At 39.6% G+C, this 23512-nt stretch overlaps 1 protein-coding gene across 3 annotated transcripts in view; it reads right to left on the reverse strand.

Annotated features, from left to right (window-relative positions):
* Positions 1-636: 636 nt before the first annotated feature.
* AUH (AU RNA binding methylglutaconyl-CoA hydratase) overlaps positions 637-23512 on the reverse strand; it is a 162760-nt gene continuing 139884 nt past the window's right edge. For 2 of the 3 annotated variants that reach the window (XM_059927008.1, XM_059927005.1), the window contains 4 exons: positions 12066-12253; positions 8671-8721; positions 7067-7114; positions 637-3305 (listed from right to left, as the gene is read on the reverse strand). In XM_059927008.1, coding sequence (XP_059782991.1) covers positions 3228-3305; positions 7067-7114; positions 8671-8721; positions 12066-12253 — 365 coding nt within the window. In that variant the 3' untranslated portion in view covers positions 637-3227. Of the gene's footprint in view, positions 3330-7066; positions 7115-8670; positions 8722-12065; positions 12254-23512 lie in introns of all 3 variants that reach the window. The other variant, XM_059927007.1, reaches the window with a different exon arrangement.

The raw sequence follows: 23512 nt of genomic DNA on the forward strand, positions 1-23512 counted from the left end.
ATTTTGGGAGGTTCCCAAAGAAAAGGCATTTGAAACAGTGAGTTTTTAGGGCTTGAGACCCACAAATATTTTGAGCAGGGTGTTTGATCCCCCTATCTGCCAAAATACCCCCAACCACAATCTGTAGCATCTCATCTCTGCAGAAGAGTGGCTCTCATTTTACCAACATATTACCAAGTAACTTTAAAATGCTCTGTTTTTTCTTTTGTGACACACGTACACATTCTTTTTAAATATAAGAAAATTTTGACTGTCTTTTGATAAAGCCCAATAAATGCTGACATACACTGTTTAACTAGGTAAGTAGACAAATAATAACGGCAGGATTAACCATTTAAGAAGTCTGCCTGCCTGCCAGGATTTTTGGACCCCAAATCAGAGCAAATGTAGGGCCTCACTTAACCAGAAGAGGGAGTTAGGGTTAAGTGAGGAAAAGGGTCAGTGGGTAGCCAGCTATGAGTCCACATGAAAATTAAGCATTTTCTGTAAGTGTGGTTTACACGAAATGACACCCCACTTCTCCAGTCCATGTCCAGAGTGCTATTGTAAGTATCGTCAGAAAAGTAACACTGTGTGACACACCAAATTTCTTGACAGCCAGAGGGGGGAAAAAAAAGACAGGAAAACCATGTCTATTTTTTATTGAAAACAACACAAAGTTGAAATGACCCTTTAAATCACAGAAAATGAATCACAGGAAATCTGAGTCTTCTTTTGGCCGTGACTACAAGTCCTCTCTTGACTCAGAATCTCTGTCACTTGGAGACCTCTTTTTCTTTCAGAGATAAGTTATAAATTAACCAGCACTACATTACCTCAAGACTAGTAGGTTTCCTGCTCTGAGATAACGTGAAACGTTTTTCCCCTAAACTGTAAGTGTGTCTGGTTAATCATCCTCCCTCTTGGTCGCCTTTAATTCATCTGAACATATGGATACATCCACTGTGTTACCAGCTTGCATCATGTGGTTTCAGTGTAAGGACTTGAAAACACTCCAAGCCCTGGAGGAAAACCAAAGGAGCTTCTGGCCCACGTGCTAATGCAGGCACTCCCTCAGGGACGAGCACGCCCCCCCAGCACCCAGCCACTGGGCTTCAACCCATGGGGAGTGTTAGGACCACCCTCCAGCAAGACTGCCCTGCTGAAGAGAAAAGCAAGGGAAAGGCAAACATCTATACAGACAGCTGCGCAGACACGTTGAAGTGACTACAGGATGATGTCTTTGCTTTCAGATACATTGACTTAATCACTCCAGGGACTTAATCAGAACTTGTTAGGAAATTAAATGGCGTTCAATCAGCAGCAGACTACGAATCCAAGTTAGGAGAGACAAGTCACTCAACACACTCAATATTTTCCCCCATGAACATAATTATTTCCTACTCAGTTAGAATGGAAGTGGCATTTGCACATGTCACGGACAGAGCCAAGGGGTCCTGAAACGTCTGAAGGATCATGAAAACTAAGACCAGCACTTTATTTGCAAATTATCCTGCAGGAAATGAATGGTACAAGTTTATCAGCAAAGTGTACACACCACCAGATACAATCACCACAGAGCCGAATGTAAATTTTAACAAGCGCCTTTCATATGATGGCGATCAGCTGAGCAAACATCATAGTCTGCACAGAGTCAGCAGCAAAGGTGACAAAGAGCACAGCGCTTGCTGTAGTACAAGGACGCGCACAGTAAGCAGGCCTGCCCCCTGGCAGGGTGCCCATCAGCTGAGGTTAAGTCCACGCTTATCTCTTTCAAGGATTTTAGAATTGAGATTGAGAGTTCAATTTCTCAAATTAAAAAACAAAAGTTTCGGTGATTTAAAAAATTCCAAGTCTATATATGCTTTAAAAGAGCAAGGAAGCTGTGGTGCGGAGCATGGGAATGCATGAAACAGGCAGTCAACCACGTGTCGAACTTGACTTCACTGCAATGAAGCACAGCTGCAGTGTTCGGGGACAGTGGGGGACCCCTGGAGCTGGCAAGTAACAGGCGCGGGTCCTGGAAAAGGGGGGTTTCTCCAGCACTGCTGGACTCAGCCCTGGATGCAGCCTCAAAAGGCAGTGTGGTTTGATGAAACGAACACAAAATAAAGCTAGCCCAAATTCATTCAGGGAGCTGTACTGTTCCGCTCCCTTTTGCACACTGAATTCTACAGCTGACTATTTCCCACACACTTCCTATCTGTCCCCCAGGCAAGCCTATATAAACTCACACACCCCTGGAGCTCCTCCATTTCTAGTTGCTTATCTGGCCAGGGGTAGAAGGGCATGATGTTTGTTAGAACGGGGAGAGAGGGGTGCTGTGTTCACCTCCTTTCCTTACTGAAATCAGCTGCAAATAGCTGGGGAGAAGGAAGCAGAAAGCAGGCTCTACTTCACCCTTCATCCAGGACCAAGTCACTTCTAAGGGCCAACCTTGGCTGCACCATTTTATTTCTGGGTTAGGCCAGGGGGCCAGGTCACTTGCTAGGAGGGCTTAGAGGTACAACAGTTCCAGGCCTCCAGTTGGCCTCCACAAGGCCTTTGGTCCCAGTCTCTGACTGGATTAATTCTCCACCATCCATACTGTATTCTAAGACTGACTACGTAAAGAGGTCACCTGACAGAATCAGCAATGGAAAGGTGGTTTCTTCTAAAATCCAACATGCAATGATTTATTCAATACAAAAAGAATGGGGTAAGAGAAAAATTTCCACGTTTTCTTTTCACGAATTTTACTTATATTTGATAATTTTCACTCAGAATTCTATCAGCTCCTTTTTCAGTATGAGATGTATGTGTGCGGGTGCATGTGTACAATCCCTTGGAAACTTTATTTGGTATAACTTCACATTTTTGGTACAAAGAAATAATTTTATTTTCATACTGTAGCACAGGAGACATACAATCAATATTTTTTCCTAGCGTGTGCAATATATAAATTATTCACATTAAAAAAATTAAGAACAGAAAGCCTCATATGCAGGAGGTATTTAAAAATGTATACCTAATTTTGAATTGGCGTTTTTGACAGTATACACTATTAGCTTTATAAATCTGAATGAAAATGATGATACACATTTGAACAAGTACACATAGGGGTCCACTCCAGATACTTAATTCAGTATGTGGATAACTCGCTCTTCACTTTGGTCTCTGGGATTCCAGATGCTGAGGCATACGTGAATCTGAAAGATACTTCCAGAAGTATATTTATTACACTGGCATTTTAAAGATTTCTCTTTCTTCTACTCTCCTTTATAACGAGGGGTCCTTTTCTCTTTAAAAGCAAGAAGACCTTCAAGTCTGTCTTTCGTTGGAATGGTCTAAGAGAAGCAAAACATTGTTATCTATGCCAAAAAATAAAGACAACTGTGAAAGTTTAATGAGCTTTAATTAAGGAAACTAATTAGAAGACAATCTAAAATTTTGAAATCATTTGAACAATTTAAATTATGTGACCAAATTTATCATTCTAACTCTAAGATGCTTTTTTTCCCATTTCAAATATACTTCAATAAAATTGACTTTATTTTTTTTAGACAATTTTAGGTCTATCAAAAAACTGAGCAGAAAGTTCAGATTTCCCATATACTCCCTCAAGCCCCCCCCACTGTTTCCCCTATTATTAACATCCTGCATTAATGTGATACATTTGTTACAACTAATGAGCCAATATTAACACAATATTATTAACTAGTCCATAGTTTATATTAGGGATATTCCATGGGTTTTGACAAATGCATAATGTCACGTATCCACCATTACAGTATCACAGAGGATAGTTTCACTGCCCTCAACATCCCTAATGTGCCGCCTAGTCATCCCTTATCCCCCACCCCAGTGTCTTTTCCAGAACGTCATATAGTTGGAATCATATAGTATGCAGGCTTTTAAGACTGAAATCCTTCACTTAGCAATATTTATTTAAGGTTCCTTCCTGTCTCTTCCTGGTAGGATAGCTCATTTCCTTTCATTGCTGAATAACACCCCACTTATACATGTACTACAGTTTATCCATTCACCTACTGAAGGACATCTTGGTTGTTTGCAAGTTTTGCAATTAGGAATAAAGCTGCTGTAAACACCGGTGTGTAGGCTTTTGAGTGGACATAAGTTTTCAACTCATTTGGGTAAATACGTAATAACATGATTGCTAGGTCATGTGGTAAGACTTATGTAAGAAATGGCCAAACTGCGGTATCTTGTTTTTATTTGCATTTCTTAATGACATATAATGTGGAGCATATTTACCTATGATTATTTGCCATCTGTACATCTACTTTGGTGAGGTATCTCTTCAGACCTTATACCCAGTTTTTAATGGGTTATTTTCTTACTGTTGAGTTTTAAAAACTCTTTGTATGTCTTGGATACATGTCCTTTATCAGATATATGTTTTGCAAAGATATTTTTCCCAGTCTGTGGCTTGTCTTTTCATTCTCTTCACAGTGTCTTTTGCAGAGTAGAAGTTAATCTTAATAAAGTCAAACATCAATTTTTTCTTTCATGAATTACACTTATGGTGTTGTATCTAAAAAGCCATTGCCAAACTCAAGGTCACCTAGAATTTCTACTATATTATCTTCAAGATGTTTTATAGTTTTTCATTTTACATGTAGGTCTATGGCACATTTTGAGTTAATTTTTGTGAAGGGTGTAAGGTCAGTGTCTAGATTTTTTTTTTTTTTGTAGTTGAATGTCCAGATGCTTCAGTACTATTCCTTTTTAAGACTATCTTTTCTTCATTGAATTGCCTTTCCTCTTTTGTCAAAGATCAGTTGACTATATTTGTATGAATCTACTTCTGGGCTCCTTATTCTGTTCCATTGATCTATGTGTCTTTTCTTTTGCTAGTACCACACTATTTTGATTATTGTAGCTTAATTGTAAGTCTTGAAGTCAAGTAGTGTCATTCCTCCAAACTTGTTCTTTAATAGTGTGTTGGCTAATCTGGGTCTTTGGACTTTCCATATAAACTTTAGAACTGGTTTGCCAATATTAAGAAAATAACTTTCTGGAATTTTTATTGGGATTGCATTGAATCTATGATCAAGTTGGGAAGAAGTGACATCTTAATAATACTGAGTCTTACTATCCATGAATATGGGATATCTATTTGTTTAAATTGTGATTTCTTTCACCAGAGTTCCCTCTTTAGCCTGTTGATGTGATGAATTATATTAACTGATTTTTGAGTGTTGAACAAGCCTTGCATATCTGGGGAAAAATCTCACTTGGTTGTGGCATGTAATTCCTTTTATATATTGTTGGATGTAGCTTGCTAATATTTCATTGAGGATTTCTATATCTATGTTGATGAGAGATAATGGTTTATAGTTTTCCTTTCTTGTAATGTCTTTAGTTTTGTTATCAGTCTAATACCGTCCTCATGGAATGAGTTAGGAAGTATTCCTTCTGCTTCTATTTTCTGGAAAAGATTGTAGATAACTGGTGTAATTTCTTCCGTAAATGTTTGGTAGAATTCACCAGTGAAACCATCTGCGCCTGGTGCTTCCTATTTCGGAAGTTTGTTAATTATTGATTTAATCTCTATAACAAACATAGGACTATTCATATTAGCTGTTTCTCCTTGGATGAATTTTGGTATATTTTGTCTTTCAAGGAATTGGTCCATTTCATCTAGGTTATCAGATTTGTGGGCATATATAGTTCACAGTATTCCTTTATCCTTTCAATGTCCATAAGATCAGTAGTAACAACCTTTCTTGCATTTCTGATATAATTTTTGTCTTCCTTTTTCATTGATTATCCTGACTAGAAGTCTGTCAATTTTATAGATCTTTACAAAGAACCAACTTTTGATTTTGTTTTCTATCTATTGTTTCCCCTTTTTCAATTTCACTGATTTCTGCTCTAAAGTATTATTTGTATTCTTCTGATTTGGGATGTAATTTGATCTTCTTTTTCCACTTTTGAAAGGTGGAAAGTTATTATTGATTTTAGATCTTTCTTCTTTTCTAATATACATATTTAATGCTATAAATTTCTCTCTAAACATTGTTTTTCATATATTCCCACAAATTTTGATAAGTTGTATTTTCGTTTTGATTTAGTTCAAAATATATTTTAATTCCTCTTGAGACTTTCTCTTTGACAAATGTTATTTAGAAGTACACTGCTTAACCTTATTAAAAAGATTACATCTCACCATTAATAGGTGGGGTTCCATCTATCTTTCTGTTATTGACTTCTAGTTTAATTCCATTGTGGTCTGATGGAATACTTTGTATGATTCCTGTTACATTTGATAAGGTGTGGCCAAATATGCTTTTAAAATTTTTCTTCAGACTCTGAGGTTGTCCATTTGTAAGAGGTTTGTAATTTAGTTCATTCATGGTATGTGCTCATCAATGACAGGTGGTAATTTATATATACAGACCAGGCGCAGAGTAACACTCTAGCTATTGCTCCTAATTCATGATACTGCCATGCTTAAATGGGAGCTGACACAGTTTCCAATTCTCAGAAAAGGTAGAACAAAACTCTTGTGCTACTTTAGATGCCTTAGAACAAGCATCTAAAGTATCTTTCATTTAAAAAAGGATGGAAGAAAGGAAGGGAGGAAGGAAGATTTGTTCCTCTATAAAAAACCCTATTAATTTGTGTACAAAAAAGAAAACTGTATATGTAATTGAACTAGTGAACTTTCAGTGGGTAGGAGGAAAGGCTCAGAACATCAGGAAAAGCCAATGAGTCTCAAATACTGATGTTTCCTGGAGGCACGTGCTCACAGCTGCCTTCCTCACACCTCTCTACACTGGAGTGAGGGTTCAAGACCACACCCAGAAAACACAACATGAGCCAGAGAGACAGCTACAGCACAAATGGTACTAACTTAACTATTCTAAGCATTTTCTAAATTACATAGACAGGAGTCATTAGTATGGGGAACAGAATCAGTCATAAGAGCTGGTAACAGTCAAACAGCAGAAACAAATAATTTCAACCCATCTGTATGATTTTGTAATAGTGTATATATATCATGGTTCAGTGATATATAATTTAGTTGACTTATACAGAAGGTAAGGGGTATCTGCATTGAATTCGTGGTTGTATTACATACCTGAGCATAACAAGCTTCTTCTATGGCTAATCCTGTTATTAAATCGACCTGAGGATAAAAATATAATTCATTTCAGCAAGAATTACTTTTTAAAATATGGTATACTCAATACAAATATAAATTCAAATTTAATAACCTTATTCCAAAAGAACAGAATTCTTTGATGTAATACAGCAAATCAGAAGTATGACCAGCACGAGAAACTCTGGAACCAGGTTGCCTGGGTTCAAATTCTGACTCTATCATATGGGAGCTGTGTAACTCTAGTTACCCAGGTTATTTAACCTCTCTTGTCTCAGAGAGGTGCATCTGAACAAGGAGCTAATTACAGTTATCTACCAAATGGGGTTATTGTGAGGATCAAATCAGTTAATCTAGGTGAAGTCTTTATAAACTACATAAGCTATACATTGGGTTGGCACATAGTTAGGGTCATATAAGGTTTTTGCTATTAGCATTGTTACTATTTCTTTTTTTAGAGAATTTTTTTTTAATTAATTCATTTTATTTATTTTATTTTTGGCTGTGTTGAGCCTTCGTTGCTACGCGTGGGCTTTCTCTAGCTGTGGCAAGCGGGGGCTACTCTTCATTGTGGTGCGTGCGCTTCTCATTGCGATGACTTCTCTTGTTGCGGAGCACGGGCTCTAGGCGCGTGGGCTTCAGTAGTTGTGGCACGTAGGCTTAGTAGTTGTGGCTCGCGGGCTCTAGAGCGCAGGCTCAGTAGTTGTGGCGCACGGGCTTAGTTGCTCCACGGCATGTGGGATCTTCCTGGACCAGGGCTCGAACCCGTGTTCCCTGCATTGGCAGGCGGATTCTTAACCTCTGCACCACCAGGGAAGTTCCAGCATTGTTACTATTATGTAAGAATTTTTAAAAACCAAATACTTTGTAAATTTTTAAAAATGTATTTATTACTAACATATTTAACCTCTTTTTACTGCTGTGAAGGCCAGGAAAATATAGTGGCCTCTGGGTCTGCAAGGAAGAAATATCTTTCTTCAAAATTCCTGTAATTAATTATCCAAAATACAACTGCTGTAATGAAAAGCCCAATGTAAATGGGTACCTGCATTGCTCCCTTGCCCTGCTTACTTCTCCCCTGTCCTGGGGCCTCCACTCCTTTGGAGCTCTCTCTCCAGAGTAACCCCAGGGCCCCCTGCAGGGTTTATGTGTGTCTCACTGCAGAAAGCACATCAAGAAGTTAAAGAGGGTCTCCATCTTTAGGAGGACCTTTGAGCCAGGAAGTTCTCCTTAGAACATTTTTTTATAATATGATACTGGTGCTGAGAATACACAGAATGCCCTTTTCTTTTGGTTTTCTATGAACTACTAGCCAATAAATCTATTAACTCAATGGCATAAATAATAAGCATGTCATATGCTGCAGGGCATCAGTGAAATTACTGAATTCTGTGATTATGATACTGAAGCAACAACAGATACAAGCAGAATGCAATCACTGATGTAGCTAAAAAGAACCTCAGTAGCTTTCAGTAATCATAGCAGTGAAACAGCTATATTTTAGAATATTAAAAAATAATGGTTCATTTAAGTTAAATCTCCACTACCTATTCCAACAAGAAACTCAAACTTAAGGCACTTACCTCCATCCCTTGATTAATTGCTAATTTTGCCACTCTCATTGCAACAGGTCCCTAAAATTCAAATTAAAGAAACATATTTTAATTATTTATGCAAATCATGTTGTACATCTCAGTCAAATTCAGAAATTCCCTTTGCTGGATCCATGGCATAGAGGCAACAATGGCTGTAAGACAGTTGATGGAAAATGTGTTTTAGGAGCCTTGCAAGGCCTTAATTAAACAGCAATTGTAACAATCTATTGCACCAGCATGTTATGCAGATTTCACAGCATGCTGTGGCACAGCAAACTATATGCTTGGAGGTCAGCAGGTGGTATGTGTCCAGTAGAGGGCTTTTCATTGTTCAGCAAATTTCCCTACAAGTTAAGTAGGAAAACGAAAAGGAGATAAAGTGCTTGGCACAATAACACACCCATTAGTGGTTCGACAGAACCCTGGGCTGGAGATGAGGCTGACACTATTGATTAACATGGGATTCAGATATCATCTGTTTCAGGCAGTGGAGCTGTATCTTTCTTCCCTGGGCATCAATAACTAACCACGATGATGATGTATTAGTAAAGACGCGTCCTCCAGGCAGTGCTCCCACATCACACAAAAGCTTCAAGTCCAAATAAGTCCTTCAGGATGTGTGAGGGTCATAGAGGAAAGAATTAGGAGTCCTCTGTGAGAAGGGACACATAACTTTGTCTTAGAAACCATAATCCTCCAGATGGAATTTAATTTATTTGATCACATTTTAAATTCCTGAAAATTGTTTATTGGGTGATGAATTAGAATTCAATGGCGTGTTTTAAAGCATCTTTTGAATTAAAATGCAAGAGGCTCTAAATAACAGGCACAACAAAGGACTCCAATAAGTGAATGGATAAATGTAGGATGGCATGAAAAATGCCATTTTTCGGTTATCTACTTTAACCTATCTAAATTCTCTTCCTAAATCACATGCTGAAAAATCTTTTTCAGAGACTGCAATTTTCCGAGGCTTAGGCAAGTATCTCAGTTAGAATCCTTCCAGATGTGATTTGTATGTATGTTACACATACTAGTTTTTTTTTTTTCCTTTCAAGATCATCAATTCATTTTTTTTTTAACAGAGTGCTCCTCTCCACAGGAAACTTATCCATTCACTTTTTAAAATTTTATTTATTTATTTATTTATGGCTGTGTTGGCTCTTCGTTTCTGTGCGAGGGCTTTCTCTAGTTGTGGCAAGCGGGGGCCACTCTTCATCGCGGTGCGCGGGCCTCTCACTATCGCGGCCTCTCTTGTTGCGGAGCACAGGCTCCAGACACGCAGGCTCAGTAATTGTGGCTCACAGGCCTAGCTGCTCCGCGGCATGTGGGATCTTCCCAGACCAGGGCTCGAACCCGTGTCCCCTGCATTGGCAGGAAGATTCTCAACCACCGTGCCACCAGGGAAGCCCCTCCATTCACTTTTATTACCAGTTGACCCAGACAAGTGCTAGTCAAACTTGCATATGCACACAACTCCCCAAGCCCCTGGTTGCAATGGAGATGCAGATTCAGGGGTCTGGCATGCGCCGGGGATTCTGCACGTCTAACATGTTCCCCGCGGACGCCTGGACTGCTAGACCACAGACCACACTTTGGGCAGCAAGGTTTATAAAACTGGAGAAACAGGAAAGTGAAAATGCTATTAGATGTAACGCTTAATTAGTTTCTCTTTTGAAATATAAAACCAGTGCCTCTTCTTTATATACAAACTTTTTTCCTAAGATAGAAAAATGGAAGTAACATATAATACAGAAATCACCTAGAAATACTAATTTTATAGAAGCTTTCTAATTATTAAGAAGACTAATCATTTTGTAACAAGGTCTGTAAAAATGAAGATTATTCCACCTCAAATTCTGTTTTGTAACTTTTGTATACAGTTTCACAGTTACACATTTTCCAAAGTCATTTGACATCTCCCTTCACCTGGGGAAAAATTAATTTCAGCAATTAATGTTCTCAGAGGCGTGTCCTTCAGATGAAAGAGACGATGAGTTCAGCCTGGTTTACCACGTGGTAGGGTGCAGCCAGATGTCAGGTTGGAGGTGGGGAGAAGGGGGCTCTCAGGCGGGGTGAGCTGTGGGCAGTGATGGCATTAACAGCACTGCAGTCACAGGAGAAAAAGCCAGTTCCCAGGAGTGAGATAAGGAACCTGAACCACAGAGGTGCCAGGGGGCTAATGAGCCACCTGGGCAGAGCTCTGGAACAGGGAGCTGAATCCTCCCATCCAAGGATCAGGAGAGGCTGTGAATCTCAGAACTCGGGAGCTGTTTTTTTTTCTTAAACTAGTAAAAGTCTTTTCTACTTGCTCCCTCTCCATCAATTCAGAGTATAAGACTCTGTGTTACCTCATATGGGGAATAAACTATATAAGGTCCCTGCCCTGGAAGAGCTTATAGCTCATAACTTAACTGAGAAGGACTGAAGTAGCATCAACAGCAGGCAGTGTGGTTTTAGAAACCAACTCAAATGAGAGGACCCGTCTGACAGCTCTCAGGGGACAGGTACATCACAGCAGACCTGGGCTTTGTCTTACAACAAAGAACTCCAAGGATGCCTCCTGAAACTGGATGCGAAACTCCAGACAAATGTGGAGGGTGCATGCATTTTTCTAGAGAGAGATTTCCCAAAAGGACCCATGGCCTTTGGTTACAAACACTGTTTGAGTTAGAGAGGAAGTAATTTTGACTCCAGAAGTTATAAAACTTTACACGCCATTAGGAATAAAGACAAGTCACTAACTGTTTACATAGCAAAAATCCTTTAATCCATGATTTCAGAAGAAAGGAATATTTGAAAAATACTCCTAAAAGAGTGAGAGAACCAAGAAACCCTTAATACAGGTCCCTCGATGCGCTGTTATTAATATTACTCATGAGGATTATGATCTGTGAGTAAATGTGCAGTGAGTCCCAGATTTGAAGTGTAATTGTGAGGAAGCATACTGTGCACAAAGGAGTTAAAACCATGCCTACATCACCACAAAAACAAACACAATAAGACACACAACTGGTGCTGTTCAAGCAGGTTATCTCAGGTTATGGGATCTCAATGAAAGCTCACTTGGCATAATTGACTCTGGGCTCCTTACTTGTGTTTCAGTTTGGGGGCAATCCAGTGTGACAGCCCATCCGTCACTGTTTCTCTTCATGTGTACAGTTCAGGTCAGAAGGGCTAGCTGGCGAACAACTTAAGTTGCTGGGAGGTTCTGTCCCACGTGATAAACATGTATGTGATATATTATCAACGTATGGCTACAGTAGGGGCCTCAGATTATCTTCAAATCTTAATTTTAATTCTGAAGGCTCTTAATATTAATCTAGTCAATTTGTTATAAAGTTATCTAAAAAGAGTAACAAAAGGAAATGCAATTAAAATACCTGAGGTAAAAACTCTCTTGCTAGGTCCAAGGCCTTTCTATAGGCAGCGTCCCCCTCCTGGTTCTGTTCCAGAACATGGCTGATCAAGCCCACTGCTTTGGCTGCTTGACCATCGAGCACACGTGCAGAGAAGATGAGCTCTTTGGCCAGGGACATCCCAATGGCACGCGGCAGTCGCTGCGTGCCCCCTGCAGAGGGGATGAGACAGAAAAATGCAGGCAGTGATTTGACACCCCTTCCTTTTAACATTTCAATGTTTCATTTCTTCTTTTATAAAAACAAACCAGGGCCAGAAGTTTATATGTCAAAATGAGTAACTGGAAAACTACTTCAAGACAGAATCTAATTTCTTAATTCGTTTATAAAATTATTAATACCCCAAAAGCACTTAAGAACCTTATATCATTAAGTGATCCTGACACTGATCATTACTTGCACCATGGCTGGTGTGTTCCTGAATCCAATCCACAATCATTACCACGTCAGGAACCACAGGGTGCACCGCAGTTGCGGGGCTCAGGGGCTGGTTGGGGAAGGAGTTTTCTCTCCCTCAGCCGGTTCACCAGAGGAATGACAGGTCCATCAAGCTTGGCATTTCCCCTTCAGTTTAGATAAAACATCAAATTCTGAGCAATTCAACTCATGTGCTTTTGAAGACTCATTTACAGTAAATGAACCGTAAGCTAATTTTAATTTAACGAAAATAAAAACAGATAATTACTCATGAAAATAGGCTTCGTCCCGGGGTTTTATTTTTCAGTGCAAGTACTAATCATCCCCTGATGCATTAATCCATTAAATCCATCTATCTGCTCACCCCAATATCTTTGAGAGAAGAGACTGGGATCTCAATAAACAGAAAGCTGGACAAAAGCAGGTAATATTCTGACTGGGAGCTTCAATTTCTACCAATAAGAATATGATAACAGCTGCAAATCCTAAATCTTATCTTGTAAGTCTTATCCTTAAAGTGGCAGCTGGACTGCCCAGGAGGCCAAGGAAAGGCTGACCGCGAAGGTTCAGAGGACAAAACGCAAACTGATGGCCAAACATCTGAACAAGCTCACTGTGTTTCTCTGGCCCATAAAGTTTAAACTTTTTTTTCTGCACTAGTTACCAACATTTATAAACTGGGTGGGTGATTTCATATAAAAGCTCACTTGTACCTGGAAGTTAACTGTAGCTGCACCTTTCAGATGCAATGCACTCGAGTCTGCCACAGCCTCCACCACTTCCTGCTACTCCAGTACTACAGACTGAGAAGTTTTGATTTTCTTTAAGCAACATTAAAAGGCAGGCAAAATGTACTCTTATTCACATCTCAACCAAAAGTGGTGGGGAGACAAGTTTCAAGAAAGCGTATTTCCCTTCAGTAATTAAGTATATTCCTACATGTTTAACAAACAAAGCACGCCAGCATTGGAAGAACATAGCTTAGGACGCTATTATTAAGCAACCATGTTGAGAATGATGACCATGTTTTGAAAACACAGGTGATTAAAAAAAAAAAAGAAACAAAAATAAACCTCAAAAGGATTGACATTTTCAGTAGGGATTGTTTTTGAACGTTAAATGAGTACTGCTTCTGTAAATTGCAGTTACTTATTGCTCACACAGCCCAAGCAGTTCTATCTAGATGGTAAGTTTAAAGGTATTTTACACAACGTGGCAACAAACGCGTGTGAAAAAATGAAGCACCGACAAATTTAAATCTAACTGTAAACAATGATATTGCTCAGTGTAGTAAAGATAGGTCTGAAAACTTACGGAACAAGCTATATGGAAAAGAAAAGTTATTTACAAGTGTTTCCAATGGCAGCTGATTAGAACAGAGATATAAATAATACAACCCAGATAGCTATATTTACTCATGGAGCTGATGAGGATTTTCATTAGACTAAAGTACTTACGGATATAGTATTCATGATAAGCACACGTTAGGAAATGATTCTCTGTTGTGTTCTGTGAAAAGTTTAATGTAGATTGGTCAAAATTAACAAATGTGACCCTCAACAGTCATTGTTAGTGCTGGACTTTTTATTCAAGGGAAACTCAATATTTTGCAAGTCCACTTAAGCCCATTCATCATATTATTTTGTTTATGGCATGATTCTCTCCAGGAATAAAGATTTTATAAATATTTAACAAAGGAACAGTCATGAAACTAACACCATGAAACAGAGCTGAATGGCACTGAACTCTAAGCTTTGATGGATGAAACGGATGCAAACCTAACTGTCTGCTGCAGGGCACGATGTGAGTGTGAGAGGCCTGGTGCTGAAGAGACCTTTCTGTTCTGCTGAAAACACTGCATCATAGGATCCAAGGAAAAATCCTCAGCTTGGCGCATCAACTAACACTGCATCCAAGATTTGGCTTTTTCGGTTGACATCACAAGCTATCTACTCTAGGAACCTCATGTAAGTGCAATCATAGTATTCGTCCTTCTGTATGATGGACAGAAGGTATGTGTCAGAACTTCTTTCCTTTGTAAGGCTGAATAATACTCCGTTATATGAATATGTTTTGTTTATTCATTAATCTATTGAGGAACACTTGGGCTGCTTCCATCTTTGGCTATGAGGAATAATACTGCTATGAATACGTGTACACAAATATCTCTTCAAGACCCTGCTTTCAATTCTTTTGAGTAGATACCCAGAAGTGTAATTGCTGGAACATACAGTAAATGCATGTTTAATTTTTTTGAGAAAGAGCCACACTGTTTTCCATAGCAGTTTCACCATTTTATACTCCCACCAATAGGGCACAAGTGTTCTAACTTCTCCACATTCTTACCAACACTTGTTACTTTTTGTTTTTTGATGGTAGCCATCCTGATGGGTGTGAAGTGGAATCTCATTGTGGTTTCTGATTTGCATTTCCCTAACAACTAGTGATGCTGAGCATCTTTTCATGTGCTTATTGGCCATTTGTATATCTTCTTTTTAATTGGGTTGTTCTGCTGTGGTTGAGTTGAAGGAGTTCTTTATATATTCTGGATATAAATTCCTTATCAGATACATGACTTGCAAATATTTTCTCACAATTCATGGGTTACTTTTTCACTGTTGACAGTATCCTTTGAGGCATGCAAGTTTTTAATTTTGATGAAATCCAGTTTATCTAGTTTTTCTTTTGCTGCCTTTGCTTTTGGTGTCATGGCCAAGAAATAATTGCCAAATCTAACATCATAAGTTTTTCCACTGTTTTCTTCTAAGTTTTGTACTTTCAACTCTTACATTAAGGTATCTGATCCATTTCGAGGTAATTTTTGTATATAGTATAAGGTAAGGGTCCAACTTCACTCTCTTGTGGGCAGAAATCCAGTTTCCCTAACACTACTTGTCAAAAGGGGCATTCTTAAATAGTTACACAAATATGTGACTTAATTTGCTCATTCTTACCAAAACTTCATTTTTAGGAAAACTGTTTGGTAAGAAATTATCTGGCTCACTTTCATATGCTGCATTCAGTTTGCAAAAATCAAAGACTGATAGTTTGAACTATATTTTTACTTTATGGAATTAAAGGTAACTGACCCTTCAATAGCTCCAGGTATATAATTTCAACCTTTATAAAAATGATATGACCTGTTCAGTTTGCCTTTGTCAATTAATACTGATAGTGTGAGCAACGAGCCGTACAAATGGAAGTTACTGAACTGCAGTGCAATACGACACAAAAAACTAAATATGATCGATGTGGAATCTCAGACTTCTACAACCATCTCAGGAATAGTTACTCCAAACAGAAAATATTTTTATGCCAACATTCTAGTCCAGTTTGGAAGTACTTCTGTTTATGAACAGCTATTTTCTATTATGAAATAAAGCAATTAGCTCATTAGGGAAGCAAGGTTCACTATAGCATTGCATCCTGCAACCCGAGAGACAAGATGTGCCACTGAGACCTGGTGTGGAAGAAAAGGCATCAGATATTTTAAGTTCCAAATACAAAAAGAAGTACTAGAGAGAATTTATTTCAATTCTTCTTTTATTAATTCTGAATACTAAATTCCAATATTAGCTTAGAGTTAGGTAAAAGTGAAGACAGTGTGTTGTATTTCTGTCGGTTGATTTTCTTACACCAGGCTTGCTTCTGTAGATCACACAACCTGCTTAGTTCCAATAGGGATTTGAGTTCAGGATCACTAAAGTGCCATCTCTAGATACAGTCTTGATGACTGGAGAAATTAAACAGTAGAACTAAAAATAGGGTTGTCCCCAGTGGAATTAAAATCATTCCACTCTGACAGCTGCCCTAATGTATTCAAAATCACACAGGTCTGAGACTCTATTCAAACTTACACTACTGTCCATCCCAAGAGCTTCCAGCACGGAGCCCTGACTCCTAGTTGGGCCCTGCTCTGAGACTCACAGAGTTTTGGTAACTTGCCCAAAGTCACAAAGTTAGGTTGTAGAAATAGGATCCAAACCTACCTCTGCCTGATTCTTATCTACTATGTGGTGAGACAGTAAAGAGCAACTTATGAAATAAGCTTGTAAGCTGCTTGATAAAAGGTAAGGTATATGTAAGTAGGTACATAATATAAGTAGGCATATACATATATCAAATGTATCCAGAAAGTTGTCTCTGTGGGATCAGCTGATAGATAATGATCAGTTTTTATTCATTTTGCCTGGTTGTATTTCAAAAATGTTCTGCAACAGTAATATGACACTGTAATAGGAATAAAAGTGCTACACTATCTTTGAAGAGCACAGTACAAGGAGACAAAGAGCCAACCACTGGGTAAAAGCCTCTCAGGCCACTTCCTGCCTGTGTTCCCAGCAAGTTCTCCAGGACCTGGGAAGCCTCAGCTCTCCTGGGTTGCAATGTTAACACTAAGGGACCATGGTATCCGGAGGTCATACACTCCCGTGACACTCCTGCAGGTACCCCACGGTACTACCAAATACGAGAAGTATGAACGGAAGCTGAATCAGCTGTATTTCTGTCAGTTTCCACAATAACTCACAAGGCTCCTGCTAAAATACAAGTAATTTAACCCTTTCCAGGGGCAGTAAATTCAGAGCATGTTTTGCTTCCACAAAAAATCAACTACTGTTGAGTCACTTCATCATCTACCAGAAAAAGGCATTCTGTGGTGTCCCATGAATCCTCATGAAGATCCATCAGAGTAATAAGCAGAAACAGCGTGCCAAAGCCACATTACTGTTATGAAGAGGAAGCATCTTGGACACTGACCCTTCCCTTTCTAATGTGGGAATGCTCAGAACATGCCAGTTGTTTTCTAAGGCTTTTTGCTTTGGCTCTGTCATCAAGGAGATTCTGATTCGGTGGGCTCTGTTGACCCACTGCTATAAAACATGAGGTAGGAGATGATTCATTTTTAATTAGGCAACAGAATTTACATAACCAAGTGAATATGCGCCATTTCAGAACAGTCACCCCAAATACTGTATACTTGTTATTCAGGACCATTTTGGAATTCCTCTTTTGGAACTCATTTCCAAAATGACACATTTATTCACTCATTCAAGTAGTTACTGCAGCTTCCTGTTCTGGGCAGACGGATACAGCTGTGAACTAAACAAACCCCTGCTCCCAGGAGCTGACATTCCTGTGGGGAAGCCCACAATAAGCAAATAAATACATACTGTTAGTTGGAAAGTAGAGTGTATCAGGGTGTGGGGTGTACACAGTTTAGACAGGATGGCCAAGGAGGGGCTCGGAGGAGGTGACACTAGAGCCAAGAGCAAAAGGAACCAAGGAGTGGATACTGCACAGGTCTTGTGGGGACCGTGTCTGACTCACAGAGCAGCACAGGGAGACCAGAATGGCTGGAGCAGGTCCAGATCCCATAGGTCCCCTGGGCCTAGAAGGACCTACGGACTACTGTGAGGACGACAGAAAGCCACGGGGCATCTGAGAGCGTCTTCTGAAAACAGTGGTGTAGGAACATCAATCACTAGCGAAGATTTGGGTTTGAGGACAAGCTATGGTCATTATGAGCCAAGAAGATGGAGGAGGTAGGTAGATGTTCTACTACTTGTGGCAGGGCTCCAACAGGCTCAAAGAGAAATTTCAGAACAACTACTCACATGCTTTCGATGTCTGTCATGTTTCAGCTGCCCAACACCCACTGACCCCATTAAAATCCTGGTCTTGCTTTTGGAGAACACTCCCCCACATACACCCCACTGTATTCAGCCTGGGACAGTAAAGAATCCCTCCAGTGGAGACCAAGATCCTCCTTCTCTCTGCCCTGGAACAGCAGGGCAGGCATCCGAGTCACGTTTGATCCACTGGATGTTACTTCTCAGGACTAGGAGTCCTGAATGGGTGATCTTGTAACATGGAGATTTTCTAAGCTTACAGGCAATGCAGGGGCAGTGATGTGCCAACCTGACGATTCTTGTATTGTGTTCTTGCAATGGTGCAGACTGTGTGTTTCCAGGGCTCCTAAGGTCTAGTTTGGGCTCTAAGCCTTATTCTCTAGCCAGCTATTGATTCTGGGAACCTTGCAATAAATTTCCTCTTCATGTAGGGTAGCCAAAGTCAATTTCTACTGTGTGCTTTCCAATATCATGAATGATACAGTGACATGCTAGGAGTTTTGTTTTTCTCTCTCTTTCAAAAATAGTTAGATGAAGCTGGATGGGAGTTTATTTGTTCTACTTTTCCCAGATAAAATCCATTCGTTCAACCTCTTAATTTATTGGTCAAGTGACCTAGTATGTGCCAGACGCTGTCTCAGGTGCTGAACAAACAGTAGTGAACCAGATAGGCCGTCCTAGACCTTACAAAGCGTACATCTCAGATAAAGAAAGGGAAGAACAAGAGCAATAAACAAGCACATGGACAAGAGAGAACTGAAGTTGTGGTGAGTGTTACGAAGAGAATTTAAGGCAGGGAAAAAGGTTCTGAGATAATCATAAGACGACTCATTTAGATTGGGTGGTTGGGGAGGCCCACGTCTAAATGCTAACAGGCCAGCGACATGAAGATCAGACAGAATGCCCAGTGGTGAGATCAGCCATGCAAGGGCCCTAAGGGGAAGCCAAGCGTAGCACTGAGGAAGAGAAGGAGGCCACTGTAGCTATGGGGAGAAGGCTGTGAGGGAAGTGGCAGAAGTGAAGTTGGATAAGCAGGGTTCAGATCACACAGACACAGTGTAGTTTTACATCTTACTCTATGTGTTATGTAAAGACACTGGAGGGTTTTGAGTGGAAAGTGACATAATTCGATTTGTGTTTTAAAAGATCCTTTGTAAGGCTGGCAGAGAACAGATTGTAGGGGCAAGATCAAAGTGGGGTGCCCAGTTAGAGACTACTGCTGTCCTCCGAGTGAGGTATGATAGCAGCTTGGACTGAACTAGGGCAGCATAGGCAGGGAGAGGGGGAGGGATTTGGGGTGAGTGTCCAAAACTGCCAGTAAAATGGATGTAGGGAGAAAAGGAGATCAATCTAAGGCCTCCATTTCTGGTTAGAGTGTAATTAGTAAGCAGTGCTGTTTACTGACACTGGAAAAAGGAGGCAGCAGGGGTGCACTCTGGCCATGTTAAGGGTGGGGTGTCTTTTAGATACATAAATGGAGCAGTCGAGCATGTGACTGGACATGCAGTCTAATGTTCATTAATAATCACTATCATACAGATGGCGTTCAAAGCCAGGGGCCTGGATGTGATCACCTAGGGAGACTATTTAGATAGAATGGCGCAGAGGAGGAGTCAGCAAGACGCTGAGAAGTGCCCACTGAAGTGAGTGAGGCAGCAGAAACGCAGGAGGAAGGTGCTGCTCAGCTGGACACCTACCCCACCGCTATTCCCCCAGCCTTCTTCCAGTGAAGTCAAGTCTGTAGGTGTCTTCTAGGAAAGACTTTCCTCACTGAAATAAAGACTCCCAGGAATAAACAGGCCTTCTCCCAGGAGGCTTCCATGTCTACATGTGACACTTGGAACAATGACAGCCACCTTGTGACCATAATGGAAGCCAGCAAGGGCAGAATCATCAAACTAAAGATGGCATAGCAGAAAGACGTCACTAAGCTGCTGAACTTACCAATCCTGAGACTGCCCTATGCTGTGACTTCTTGTGATATTACACTGTATTTTCTTATTGTTTAGGCCTCCTGAAATACAGTTTCCTGTTATCTGTACCAAAAATGTCTGCAAGTGTAGATGGATTAAGGAAAGAGATCTGAACACACATTTTGGAGAGTAGAAAGCAAACACACTAGGGAAGTAATGGCAAGACTGCTGGGCAAAACTAATTACACACTGGAGATTTGTGGCCATGAGATGATTAGCATGGTTTTTTCTAGAAACTCCTAGCCATTTGGGGGCAGGCACAGAGCAGGCATGTAGGCTGGAGCTTCACGAGACAAGTACAAGAAAAGACGAGGAGCTGGGCAATAGCAATAGTTGACATGTATTGTGCAAACACTATGTAATAACACCTGGTCAACTGTCTTAAGCACTTCATAGGTATTTAATTAGCTCATTTAATCCTTATAATTCCCCTATGAGGTGGGTGCAAAGGTAGTTAAGGTCATTTGTAAGTAAGTCATGCCACAAAAGACCATGAAATCTAAATTGGATGAGGAGAGGAAGGACTTGGCTGAGAGTGAAAATGTCCATGGACGTGATGATTTGATGAGGTCCAAAAAGAACTGGAAAGTTAGGATGTTGCAGAGTGACATGCAGGAATCTAGATTCAGAATAGAGCCATTACTGATGACGCTGAAATCTAGGGTACAACCATGAGAGTACTGGGCTAAGATAGATGGTAGGAGGTGAGTTAAGAGATAAGTTGGGTCGTGACAGGAGGAATAGTGAGAGTCACTGCTGCCACCTGATGAGCATGGAAATCAACAACAGCGTGCTGATGACGGAGCAAGCAGACCTTCAAATGCCTGGGGTTTGCTCACGTACAAATCTAATTCTCTTTTTGGCACTCAAATTTGGGAAGCAGGTAGCTCTGAACCACTGTCTGAAGCCACAGACAAACTAACAGGGGATGAAAACACTCAAAATGGTGTCTGTCATATCTTTTGCATGTGATCTATTGATAATACAAAAATGAGTTTGTAACTACAGTTTTTAAACAGTTGATTCTTTCCCTTTATTTATTAATTTTCAAAATCAAAAGGCAGTTCCCTAGCATCCTCCAAAGGTGACCAAGAAATTTTTAATCTTTGAAACTACCACAAAACTGACAACTTTTAACATAGTTGAAGTATTAGACTCCACTGCAGTTTTTATCTTTATTGATGCTCAAACTACCCCATCTTTGGTCAGTGGCAACTTGCTTAGATTGGCTCTAGGCTCCTACTGACATGACCTTAATAGTCTTTGATAACTTGTTACCTGGTATCACAAGAATGTTCTAAGCTCAACTTGAGCATCTCCTCCCCAGACCTTGAATCAGTCACTTTCCCAGAGCCCTGATTCCTTTCAGTGGAGCTGCATTTAAAAATTTAACACTTCTACTCATATCGTGACCAAGCTTACCTAAAATAGCCATGATTTCATATGCATGTTCTGTATATTCTTTTAATGATTTTGCATTGAGTTTCAAGATTCTGCTTCTTCAAACAAATGAGCATCAAGGAAGAGCATTAACAAATGAACACGGGAGTGAGTTCTCTGGTAGTCAGGAATTCGCTATGTAATGCTAACAGATCTTTAAACTTTTCACTGTCCACTTTATTAAAGCCAGCCTCTTTAAAAAGAGCTTTAATTTTATTACTTTGATTTAACCACTTCCTTGATACCATTAGAAGTCAACCACAAAACCTGGGGGCCAGTTTTCTCAAGGCTGCACTTCTTGCGGAGTGTTTGCCATCGCATAGGGAATAAAACTGGGGCTCTATTATAATGGAAAAATGAAAGTGGGTGCTACCTCAAGTGGTAAAACTGTTTTAATCATGTAACAAAATGTTTTCATCTCTATGTATTATTTAGACAGAATGAAAATATATTTGAAATATCATATTCCTTTAAAAAAAATTTCCATCATTTTAATCTATCATTTTGAGAAGGCATCAAGAACCATCGCTCCCCCCATCCCCCCAGGCAAGGTAATCCTCTCCTGGGATTATAGCACTTTTATTAAAATAAGCTTAAAGTAGCAACCTCTATATCAGCAGTGGCTTAAACACAGAAAGCCTGTTTTTGCCAGAGAAGACAAGAAAGGAAAACTATCTGGTCTCCTCCCACTCCTCTGTATTCCCTGCTGGCAACAATCTGGGACTGCCACCCTTCTCCTCCCAGACCAAAGTCCTAAACTGATTAAGCCAAGTACAGATGCTACTTTCCTTTTGTATATTTACATGTATTTAAATAATTTAAAGCAAGCTTTGACATTTCACAATCAATTATAATATGTAAATAACTGAACATAATTTATAGTTTTGGATTATAAATTATGTTTTAGTAATATGTATAAGGTAGAAAATTCCAAGTTTTTTTTGTTTTTGTCTCTGGGTTTCCTTTTAGCCTTTGTATTTCCCTCCTCTTATGAATTCATGGAGAAAGAAGCCATGCTAATAAAGGGGGATGCTTACAACAAATACTTTTAAGTTGGAAAGTTATATAGATACTGCATTCAGGGCATTTTGTTGATACAATTAGCAGTGATCTCTGACTCTTACTTCTTAAGTAAATATCGCTTTTGATTATTTCTAAATCCCCTCTCATAAACAGGAAGTTCCACTTAAGGTTATATTTTCCTTGAATTGTGGAGGAAACATTACAGTAAAATGTTAACTTTGGATTAAAATGCCTGTTTCAACTGATTACTGTGGAACTCTGTCAGAGGGCTTTAGGCAAGAGCTTTCTTGACAGATCTGGGCAGGATGCTTACAAAATTGACGTCCTCTCACTTTTACTAAGAAAGAGAAGTGTGCTATGTGAACAAACATGGCATGATTACTGGTCTCATAATAGATCCTGTCACAATCATAAAAAAGCATAAAAATATCTATTCTTCAATTTGTGACCAATGTTTAAAGTGTTGTAATACTTTGTTTCCTGAGGCTTTTTACTTTTTACCATGTTGCAAAACAATGAGAGAACACACACACACACACACACACACACACACACACACACACAGAGAGAAAACGAACAAGACAGGAATAAATGAGAAGGAAAACCTGAGTGGCTAAACCCCAGCAGAACCTACCTAAAATACATCGGTTTGAGCTCTGCTTGGCTTATGCTAAAGGAGCACTTAGCAAAATCTTAAAAACTTCTTAAGAACTGGGGCACAGAAAGAAAAATTGTACATCAAACATTTTTTTTTTCCAGAGCAAATTAAGCTGACTAGCAACAAATTAAAGCCTTTGCGATATAGCTTTCATTAATATTTATTCTAGAAAGTTTTCTTGACTATTATCCCATTTACTGTTAGAGAAACAGATTAAGAACAAAACTTTATTTTTAAATGTTTACATATACTTTTTACATCAAGTATCTG

This window comes from Balaenoptera ricei, chromosome 6 (assembly GCF_028023285.1).
Source record: "Balaenoptera ricei isolate mBalRic1 chromosome 6, mBalRic1.hap2, whole genome shotgun sequence".
Lineage (NCBI taxonomy): Eukaryota > Metazoa > Chordata > Mammalia > Artiodactyla > Balaenopteridae > Balaenoptera > Balaenoptera ricei.